We start from the raw sequence: 12,085 nt of genomic DNA, 5'->3' as shown, positions 1-12,085 counted from the left end.
AACCAACGGAGCCACCCAGGTGCCCATTGACTACAGATTTCCTGTCAACTGCAACAAATCTTACTGGAGTTAGGTGAAGAATAAATGAAAACTTTAAAAAAGATGTGACTACATTTGGATTTAAAATCAAGAATGAGAGAAACATAAGCCAAAAAAAAAATGCCTTTGGACCTTTCAAATACAAATCCATTAGTTATCAGGAAATTATACGGTGATCTAGCAGTATGATTAATGTCTCTTGGGTTGCCATCTGAATCAAGTCTGAGAAAACATCTTGAGGTAAAAGTTAGATTCTGTGGGTCCTCAGGAATCTGGTTCAGAGGTACTCCAGTATTTCAATAAGGACTACTTAAACTTGAATTGCTAAGCTTGATTATTGGACATAATAAAGCCATTAGTAAACACATTTTAATTTCATACATGAAAAACACTCAGGGGACATTAATATTTTTAAAAATAGGTGATTGATAAATTTGTTGAACGTACAATCCCGGGCCAGTTTCAAATCCTTCTGGGAAAGCAAGGTAAAATGATCAAACCTATCGATAGTTGAGTGATCAAACTAAAAAGTATTTCTCCAGGGGCGCCTGGGTGGCTTAGTCGGTTAAGCGTCCGACTTTCACTTAGGTCATGATCTCGCGGTTCGTGGGTTCGAGTCCCTCGTCGGGCTCTGTGCTGACTGCCAGCTAAGAGCCTGGAGCCTATTTCAGAGTCTGTGTCTCCCTCTCTCTCGGACCCTCCCCTGCTCACGCTGTCTCTCTCTCTCTCCTAGAAATAAATAAAACTATAAAAATAAATAAATAAAAAGTATTCCTCCTAACAGATGTATAAACAGGATGCATAATTTATGATTTTATTGTTTTTCCTTTGTCAGGTCTTTATGACATACTTATTTCTGTAACTTAAATAAAAATCTTACTTCTTTTATCTGCTTAGGGACCTAAAAAGTGTAAGAATGATAAAAATGAATTTTAGGAAATGTTTTCTTTTTCTGAATAGGTCACACCATAATTCCCAAATAGTTTGCCGCTGTTCCACAACCACCCTGTCAGAAACACAGAAATATCTTTAACAAAAGAAGTTGAAGTCATAAGCATCTTAAGAGAAGATGCTTGAGAAACATGTAGTGATAAAAGAATGATAAAAGATAAAAGAATAAAAGAATGAAGCTCACAAATTACAAAAGATTTGGCTCATATGCAAACTGCCAGTCCATCTACGTTTGGCATATCCAATCTACTTAACTGATTTATTTAATGTGGTAATTTTTTAAAACAAAATTTAGTTTGGGGGACGGAATGACATATTTATGCCCTTCACAAAGATGCCCTGCCACGAAGTGTGGTATTGTGATTAAGAAAGGAAAATAGATTTCCTGGTTATATAGTGCTGTGGCTCATCAAAGCTCATAAAATTCAGAAGGTTCTGCCATGTCCACTGAGTTTAGGCAAATGTAATAGAAGGTGCATTGGGTTGACACACATTTTCATCATATAAATCTTCTGGTAGTTCTTCTTCATCTCCATCAGGAAAATATGTAGGGAATGGTAGATTTTTACAGAAGTCCTTATATGCAGGCAGGTTAGAATCTCTGATCTGGAAGGAGGGAGACAAAGATCTTATTAGTAAGTAGTACCAGTTAAAGTTACTTAAGGATAGTATGTTTTAAATATTAATAAAGAATATCTGTTCCTACACTTTCTACTGTGAATAACACAACTGTTACATGCAGTAAAAGGAACTCAATGTATTCTTTTTATTCCAATAAATTTAATTAATCCAATGAAATACAACCTTCCTCAAGTTGTCATCTACCTTCTAAATTACTCTGATAATTAACTTATATCTTATCCATAACTTCCAAATCTCTAGAATTCCCCAAATGGATAAACTGTATTTTAAAATTACTACTCAGGATATCAATTATATCCAAACTACATACCTAAAAGTTCTTACCATCTACTTAATTATTGACCTTAATTTATTATCTATTTTTATTATTTTATTTTCTATCATAGATTTTTTTGAGTTGAGGTTTTAAAAAAGAATTTACCTAGTATTTTTGTTAGTCTTACATCGAAAGGCATAAAACCAAAAATATCAAGTTTTTTGTTTTAAATATTTTTTTTATTTATTTCTAGGAGAGAGAGAGAGACAGCATGAGCAGGGGAGGGTCAGAGAGAGAGGGAGATACAGACTCCGAAATAGGCTCCAGGCTCTGAGCTGGCAGTCAGCACAGAGCCCGATGCGGGACTCGAACCCACGAACCGCGAGATCATGACCTAAGTGAAGTAGGACGCTCAACTGACTAAGCCACCCAGGCGCCCCCCAAAATACCAAGTTTTACTAAGGAAATACGCTTATATTTAACAAGTACCATTACCAGTGAGAAGATAAAGACAAAATAATTTACCAAAAAACAGTAATAATCATTCCACTAGTCCTTATACTAGTTTTATTAACTCTTTATAATCTAAAAATATTCTAATTATATCTGTGAATTTAAAAACCAAGAAATAGTTCAGATACTGATATGATGTAAAATTTTGGGTTTATTTTTGGAAAATATTGCTGGTTCTTTAAAGCTTCTGAGTCATTCTACAGCTTTCATTCAGTGAGAAATAAAAAAAATTACATGTAATTATACACACAGAGTAAAATACTGCATAATCATTTTGGTAATAAGAAACGAATAATTTGGTTGAAATAAGTACACAGCTGCTAGGAACAGCTATGTACAGAAAAACATCTATTTTAATCTCGCTCATTAAAACTGTTCCAAGAAATTTTCAGTTAGTTGCTCAGAAGAAAATAAACCCATTTAATTTTTTCTTTCCAAGTCACTAATCTTGGGTTGAACTTGAACTTGGGATGGGGGGAGAAAGTCATATTCTTACTAACTTTAACTGTTTCAGTATTTAGAATGGAGAATAAAACCCAAGCAAATAAACAACCAAACCAACAAATAGTAAAACTTACTGTGCTAATTTGATAACTGTGAAAATTTAGTCATAAATGATCTAAACATGAAATTCTCAGTTGCTTTTACATTTTGACAGATCATTTCAGACAAAAGCACTGCTTATATATTCTAACTATAAATGCTCTAGTACTATAATTCACTGATTTGAAACATGTATGACATTTTATTTAAATCTCTTTTGTCTTGTTGGCTCTAAAGCTGAGGGCCAAAAGTTTGCATCCCACCTTTAACAAATGTGTAAGACTCTATAGTATGTATTTTAGCGCACTTAATCTAACCTCTGGCTTTGTCATTTCCCCACCTCACGAAAACTCCCTCAACTCTCTGGCTCATTCTTTTTAGATTTCTGTGTATTGGCAAGCCAGTTCCAATCCTTTGAGGAAAAGGGAGAGGTGGGACTCATATACACAAAAACAAGAAATCTAGAATAAACTTAAATTATAAATTAGGATATAGGAATGAGTATACACAAATAATACTTAATAATATAAACCACATAATGCTGTAAACAAGTTCTTTAGGCTTTTTAAATATACTTAGTGAATCTAAACAACAACAAAAAATGCTTACGCTAATTAAACAGGTTGGTCATCCCTAGGACTATCTTTACTAACTTTGGCACTAAAAAAAAAGTTATCGGCAGCCCTGTACTCTGGGAGTGGGAGGGCCCAGTTCCTGTGGGAAGAGAGAATGTTGAAGAGGCTGCCTGTCCACTAGGAAGTGCCTCAATCTCCATGGGCAAGGGGGCTTTTTTCACTTGCTATGGAAGCACCTAGAAGGATAGAAAAAGTGGGATGATAGGAAAAGTTTTCAAGAAGTATATTACACTTTTTACATTTAAAACAAAGCCCACAAAACACTCCCCAAACCCGTATCTTAATGTTTGGGACAGATATTTGTATAAGGTTACAAAAGACTTCTTTAGACACTATCTTTCAAAGATTTTTTTTTTTTAAGGGGCGCCTGGGTGGCTTAGTCGGTTAAGCGTCCGACTTTTGCTTAGGTCATGATCTCGCGGTTCATGGGTTCGGCCCCGTCGGGCTCTGTGCTGACTGCCAGCTCAGAGCCTGGAGCCTGTTTCAGTCTGTGACTCCCTCTCTCTCTGACCCTCCCCTGCTCACACTGTCTCTCTCTCTCTCCTAGAAATAAATAAAACATTAAAAAAAAAAAAAAGATTTTTTTTTTAAGATGAGTTCTTTTTTTAATCAAAATGTTTCTTGAAAATACAGTCATTGGTGTGTTAACAGTTCAAAGTGGACTAGACATTCTTTGATGGTAGTTTCTTCAAACATACTTGGACTCCCCTTCTCGAGCTGCCTTTCATATGCCTTCCGAATGTCTTCAGTAATGGCACCATTAACAGAGTTGAGTTTTTGGAGGCACTTTTTTATTTGTGAAATAGGTGGAAGAAAAATAAGTGTTGACTGTAAACTGTTTATAGCAACCAGTCAGCATATCACTGCACATATTATGCTTTTTCAAGACAGCTGACCTACTCGTCTATACTGGTGTCAAAGAAAATGCTGAGGGGTAACTGAGAAGTCACAGAGGCAGAAGGGTCCAGCTGGAAAGCCAGCCTAGAACGTTGTATGCAGCAACATGGGGAGAAAAGGAAGATCATGTAAAAATTCATCTGTCATACATATGATTTTATTATGGAAAATAATTTAATTTTCCTCTTCTCTCTTTCATTAGGTTGTGATATTTATACCATGTAATAAATCTGTAACATGGAGGGATACATTTAATTATGAGGCCAAAATGTTATATAAGAAGTCAGTGTCTATACAACTAGGTCATTTGGAGACTGGAAATCTACTTAAACCTGAAAACATGCAGAATAAAAAAAAAAGTACTTGCAAAAATTTGTAAGACGTAGTTTTTCTTTAAGAAAAATGAGATTAATTCAGTCAAAAAGTGAACTTCAGAAAGGGAATTTTAATTACTGTAAGATTAAAACGAGTGTTATACTTCATGCTATTAATGGAACCCACTTTAAGAAATGAAAAGAATACATAGAGAAAGACCCAATGTGAAAAATCTGACGTTTAAGTTTCAACCTATTTTTGTTGTTAACTGTGGGAAAATTAATAAAGAATATATTTCTGGGGATTGCTGGTATCATTTCTACTACATATTCATTTTGAGAATGGATGATTCAAAATTCAAAATTCAAAAGTGATTTCTTATGTTGTATTACGTTGGCCTGAATCCCAGGCCAAATACCTGTTTTCTATTTTATTTGATAGAAATAAGTCTGTGAGAGTGCAAGTTTTTTTTTTTTTTCAAATTATCCTATACATATTTTTCTTCTTTTACTTTGTTTTTGAACATAAATACGAACGTGGATATTTTTAAAACACTAAAAATATAATGAGGGCAATGCTAGTAACCACCTTTCTTTTTTAAAAAAAGTTTTATTTATTTTTTTTTAGTAATCTCTACATCCAATGTGAGGCTCAAACTCACAGTCACACGCTCTTCTAATTGAGCCAGCCAAGTGCCCCTTTACTCCCTGTCTTAATGACTCACTCACTGAATTGCCATTTCATGTATTTTAGTTCCTGTGTCAAAGTATTTTTTTTTTTAAATTAAAAATTCTTTTGTGGAAGGATATTGATATTTTGGCAACTGTTATCCTAATATCCTTTTTGTATTTCTTTTCTTATTTTAAATGTTTGTTTTTGAGAGAGAGAGAGCACAAGCAGAAGGGCAGAGACAGAAGAAACAGAATCTGAAGCAGGCTTCAAACTCAAGAGCTATCAGCTCAGAGCCTGACGTGGGGCTCAAACTCACCAATTGTGAGATCATGACCTGAGCTGAAGTCAGACACTCAACCGACTAGCCACCCAGGCGGCCCCCCTTTTTGTATTTCTAAAGAGCCTCTATTTATTGGTCCTACCCTTCTCACAGGTTCATATTTTTATGAACATAGATTGCAGGCATTTTGCACAATGTTTTCTGTCAGCTACTACTCTAAAGTGGCAAAAAATTTAATTTAGCAGAGACTATGGAAAACAGCCACTTATTTCCAAGCCACATGTATGGGTCAAAAGAGAACTTATGGCACATATTCACATGTCCAAACAATGGACAATAGAGAGTTTACATACATTTTACATACATACCTTTACTAAGCAATTTTTATGTCCAGGTACAGAGCCATTTACATAGATTATATTGTGCTTTGTGTTTATTCTCCACACCTAAAGTAAGAAATGATCAAATACTAAGAGTTAAAAATTTGAGAATATACTTACATTAAAACAAGCAATATGTTATTTAAAGCTGAGTCTATAAGTAGACTATAAAGTAATCATCATAATAGCACTTCAAAACATTGAATGAAAAAAGGAAAATTTCAAATCCTATGGATGACTTGTAATATAAGAGTATAACACATATGTGTTATGAAAGTGGTAACAGCAATCCCTATCAAAATAACACCAGCATTCTTCACTGAGCTAGAGCAAACAATCCTAAAATTTGTATGGAACCAGAAAAGACCCTGAATAGCCAAAGCAATCTTGAAAAAGAAAACCAAAGCAGGAAGCATCACAATCCTGGACTTCAAGCTGTATTACAAAGCTGTAATTAAGACAGTATGGTACTGGCACAAGAACAGACAATCAGATCAATGGAACAGAATAGAGAATCCAGAAATGGACTCACAAACGTATGGCCAACTAACCTTTAACAAAGCAGGAAAGAATATCCAATGGAATAAAGACAGTCTCTTCAGCAAGTGGTGCTGGGAAAACTAGACAGTAACATGCCGAAAAATGGACCTGGACCAGTTTCTTACACCATACACAAAAATGAACTCAGAATGGATGAAAGGGGGCACCTGGGTGGCTCAGTCGGTTAAGCGTCTGATTTCGGCTCAGGTCATGATCTCATGGTTCGTGGGTTCGAGCCCCATGTCAGGAGCCTGCTTCATATTCTGTGTCTGCCTCTATCTCTGACCCTCCCCTGTTCATGCTCGGTCTCTCTCTCTCAGAAATAAATAAAACATTAAAAAAAAATTTTTTTAAATAGATTAAAGACTTAAATGTAAGACAGGAAGCCATCAAAATCTTAGAGTACAAAGCAGCAAAATACTCTCTGACCTCGACCACAGCAATTTCTTACTCAACATGTCTCTGGAGACAAGGGAAACAAAAGCAAAAATGAACTATTGGGACCTCATCAAGATAAAAAGCTTCTGCACAGAGAAGGAAATAATCAGCAAAACTAAAGGGTAACTGACAGAATGGGAGAAGATATTTGCAAATGATATGTCAGATAAAGGGTTAGTATCCAAAATCTATAAAGAGCTTATCAAACTCAACACCCAAAAAACAAATAATCCAGTGAAGAAATCAGCAGAAGACATGAATAGACACTTTTCCAAAGAAGACATCCAGATGGCCAACCGACGCATGAAAAGATGCTCAACATCACTCATCATCAGAGAAATATAAGTCAAAAGCACAATGAGATACCACCTCACACCTATCAGAACGAGTGAAATTAACAATGCAAGAAAACAACAGATGCTGATAAGGATGTTGAGAAAGGGGAACCCTCTTGCAGTGTTGGTAGGAAGCAAACTGGTAAAGCCACTCTGGAAATCAGTATGGAGGTTCCTCTAAAAGTTAAAAATAGAACTACCCTAGGACCCAGCAATTGCACTGCTAGGTTTAACCCAAAGGATACAAACACACAGATTCAAAGGGGTACATGCACCCCCAATGTTTATAGCAGCATTACTGACAATAGCCAAACTATGGAAAGAGCCCAAATGTCCACTGACTGATGAATAAAGAAGATGTGGTGTGTGTGTACACACACACACACACACACACACACACACACATACATACAAATATTACTCAGCCATCAAAAAGAATAAGTGTTGCTATTTGCAATGACGTGGATGGAGCTACAGTGTATTATGCTGAGTGAAATAAGTCAGTCTGAGAAAGACAAATACCATATGATTTCACTCATATATGGAATTTAAGAAACAAAACAGATGAACATATGGGGGGAGGAAGAGAGAGAGGGAAAACAAACCACAAGAGACTCTTAAAGGTAGAGAACAAACTGAGGGTTGAAGGAGGGAAGTAGGTGGGAGATGGGCTAGATGGGTGATGGGTATTAAGGAGGGCACTTGTGATGAGCACTGGGTACTGTATGTAAGTGATGGATCACTGAATTCTATTCCTGAAACCAATATTGCAGTGTATGTTAACTAAGTAGAATTTAAATAAAAATTTAAAAATAAAATGAAATAAAATAAAAATGAATGAATGAATGAATGAACGTACATATGTGACTGAACGACCAAGAATGCTTGGTTATTTTAATGGACTCTGCTGGCACCATTAACAAGTAGAAACTCAATTTTACTTTATTTTTATTTCATACTAGCTTCTTGTAACTAGAAACTAGGGAAGCCACATCCTCTCCGGGTCTAATTTTAAAAATAAGTGTGCCAAGCAGATGGCTTTCATACAGATGGCCTTTCATATGAAAAAAAAAAAAGTACATAATGGGAGAGAATGCTCAAGAAATGGTAGTGAAAAAACAAAGCATGTGGGGTGAAAATCAAGTCTGACATAGCTCATAGCTAATAAAGGCGAAGTGTTAAATACTATGGAAACTGAAATATCTCACATATACACACATGCAAATACTCCCTAACACACACAAAGAAAATACCCACAACGGATACAAACAGGTGATCTCTCACAGATGTTTTCAGCTCAGGTCATGATCACATGTTTGGTTTGTAGGACTGAGCCCTGTGTTGGGCTCCACTGCTTGGGATTCTCTCTGCACCCCCACCTCTGTCCCTCCCCCACTTGTGCAAGCTCTCAAAATTAATTTAATAAAAAAGGGAAAGAAATCTTCAGATTTAATTACATAACGTTTAAGAAACTCTGCTGGTCAAAATTTATAAACAAATAAAATATATCTAGAATAGAGGCTGAAAGAACATGAACCAAAATGTTACCTTGGGGTATTGTTTTTATGAATAGCCATTTTCTTCTTTCTCCTTTCTGTACTTTGAACCATATACACATATATATAGAAACATTAGTTATTTGTCAAATTCCTCAAATTAGTGGGGATTAAATTTAACTTCTCCCCTTTAAATATACGTAATTATTTTATAAAGACGGATACATACCACAATCCTTCTTTTAGTACTATCTTTCCCTCCTGTTTTGATGGTCTCCCTCTCTCCTCCTCTACACCCACTTCTATCCACCCACATATTCAACATATAATCCAAAATAACCTGACATGTAGTCCCACCTTTCTCTGTGCTTATGTGACAGCACAGCAGCATACACATGTAGGAGCTTTTGTTCATTAGTTGATTAAAAAAAAAAAAAAAAAGGACAGTATTCTACACAACGCTCTGAATCTGACTTTTGTTCACACACCGTCTTCTTGTGGAAATCTTCCAGGTCAAACAGATGACTTTTTCCTTTTATGAATGCAAATTCCAGAGCTTGGGTGTTAGACAAACACACTACCATGACTATGGCTACACACACACACACACACACACACACACACACAGAGTTCAAGTATCAGAACGATTCTACACAGGCACACATGCAGAATATCCTCTGGTGCCTATGCATTCAGGCATTAATTTACCTATTCCCAAAAGAGAGCCACTTCAGACACTTACTTTTAGTCCATATTCTGTCCTATCTTTGTTTCCCATTTGTCCAGGCATTTTAGTTCCAGGCCAGACTCTGGCAACATCCTACACAAGAAAACCAAAATTAGCACTTTTAAGTACTCTCAATTTCAAATAGCACTGATCAAACCAAAATGCAAACTGAAACAGGAGTTATTAAAATGTTGTACTTTTTCTTCATTCTGCTAGGCCCCAGTAAGGAACTAAATATGGATTTAGACATATTTACCCTAGAGGATTTCCTTTCTAAATTAGATTAGAGCAACAAAATAAATACAGACTAAGAAACAGATGAAGGAGAAAAACTCAGTAACAGGAGACTAGCAACTGTGCTAATACCAGTTGAGAAGCAGAGAAGAAAAATTACAGGACATAAACACATGTCACACCACCATCCAAAGAAAAGACTTGACTGTCTGGTCTGTTTTCATTAATCTTCTGTATGAACGGACTTAATGGACTCCATCCACACCACCGCTGCTGGAATGGTCCTATTCCCCCACTTTTGCTTTTGATGTTACTTTCCTTCCCCATAATGATTAAAGGACAAGAGTCAGTTATTAGAATACTGAGTTTGTTTGTCCAGTCCTGGTTTTCTCTGATTCATATAAATCAAACAGCTTCGCACAGTCTCTTTGATTCTGGCTTTGATAATGGATAATACTACATCTAAAGAAGCAAATTTGAACTACATTTCAAGTGGGAAAGCTTCTCATGACACACGAATTCTTGGAATATAAACACTTCTGTGTCACTACTCTGACATTAACTGGCAAAACTCCCAGTGGAAGTAGCCCACCATAGCATTTTATTTGGTTACTATGTAACCAACACAAATTAAGTACAATTCTGCACATTACAGACTGAATATCACTCTTATCCATTCTTCATACACGCTCAGTGACAGGCACACCTTGCTTAACATTACATTACTAAAAAAGGACTATACCCTCCCTGATTAAGTTTGGCATTCTCATTAAAAGTACACCCTAACTCTTAGGATTATAAAGGTATTTACCAGCTAATCTCGAATGGCAGTATTTACAAATACCAAACAGTGCATTTCACGACAAACAACTAACCTGAGTCATAAAAATAGGTTCTCCTACGTGTCATTTATTTTTTTCAAGACAATTAACTTATGAGTTTTAATAGGTTCTTCTATAGGTCATTTTAATTAATTGTGTGTGTGTGTGTGTGTGTGTGTGTGTGTGTGTGAAAGAGAGAAAAGCAGAGAGAGAGAAGTAGAAAAAGAGAGAAAAAGAACATGCCTAATTTTTAAAAGAGCTAGGGGTGCCTCAGTGGCTTGGTTGGTTAAGCATCTGACTCTTGATATAGACTCAGGTCATGATCCTGTGGCTGTGAGATCAAGCGCCATGTAGGGTTCCATGCTGAGCACTGGAGCCTGCTTGGGATTCTGTCTCCCCCCACCCCGCCCCCGCCCCTCCCCTGCTCATACTCTAAGTAAATAAATAAACATTAAAAAAAAAAATAAACGCTTTATTGGAGTACAATTCACATATCACACATTTTACTCTTTATAAAGCATACAATTTAAATTTTTTAAAAAAGAATTTAATTTATTCATTTATTTTGAGAGAGTACGTGCATGTGAGCAGGGGAGAGAGACTCCTAGGCAGGCTCTGTGCTGTCCCAACGTGGCACTTGATCCTACCAACTGAACCATAAGATTGTGATCTATGCCGACATCAAGAGTCAGATGCTTAACCAACTGAGCCACCCCGGTGCCCCTGAAGTATACAATTTAAAGATTGGCGTATACACAGAGAGAGAGCTGTGTATTACCACAAACAATCTTACAACATTTTCATTCAATCTAAAACAGATATTCCAAACCCATTAGTGGTTACTCCCTCCAACTCCCCCCAGCCCTGTGCAACCACTTATCTACTTTCATCGCCACAGATTTGGCAATGATGAGCATTTCATGTAAATGGAATCATACAATATGTAGTCTGTGACTGGCTTCTTTCACTTAGCATGTTTTCAAGGTTCGTCCATGTTGCAGCATGTATCAATACTTTATTCCACTTTATTGCTAAGTAATACTGCATGAATATACTACATTTTAATTACCTATTCATCAACTGATGAACATTTGGGTTATTTCTCTTTTTTGATTATTATGATTAAGTGCCATGAATATTCATGCACAAGTGTTTTGTGCATGCTTTCATTTCTTTTGGGTATACTCCTAAGAGTAGAATTGCTGGTCATATGGTAACTTAACACTTTTTAGCAACTCCCAAACTTTTCCAAAGCAGCTGTTACCATTTCTATATCCATCAACATATGAGGATTCCAATTTTTCCACATCCTTGCCAACATCTGTTATTATCTATCTTTTTAATTATAGTTATTCTGGTGTACATGAAGTG

General features: G+C 36.1%; 1 protein-coding gene across 1 annotated transcript in view; it reads right to left on the bottom strand.

The window, feature by feature from the left end:
- Positions 1–1,187: 1,187 nt before the first annotated feature.
- The window catches only part of MRPL3 (mitochondrial ribosomal protein L3), a 50,245-nt gene continuing 39,347 nt past the window's right edge, over positions 1,188–12,085 (bottom strand). The window contains exons 9-11 of the mRNA XM_039242235.1: positions 9,675–9,752; positions 6,112–6,189; positions 1,188–1,596 (exon numbers count right to left, since the gene is read on the bottom strand). Of these exons, the coding sequence (XP_039098166.1) occupies positions 1,444–1,596; positions 6,112–6,189; positions 9,675–9,752 (309 nt within the window). The 3' untranslated portion in view covers positions 1,188–1,443. The remainder of the gene's footprint in view (positions 1,597–6,111; positions 6,190–9,674; positions 9,753–12,085) is intronic.

This window comes from Hyaena hyaena, unplaced genomic scaffold (assembly GCF_003009895.1).
Source record: "Hyaena hyaena isolate Hyena2069 unplaced genomic scaffold, ASM300989v1 scaffold_210, whole genome shotgun sequence".
In the NCBI taxonomy this organism is placed as follows: domain Eukaryota; kingdom Metazoa; phylum Chordata; class Mammalia; order Carnivora; family Hyaenidae; genus Hyaena; species Hyaena hyaena.
The sequence above is the reverse complement of the archived record's forward strand: the minus strand, read 5'-3'. Positions and strand labels throughout refer to the sequence as shown.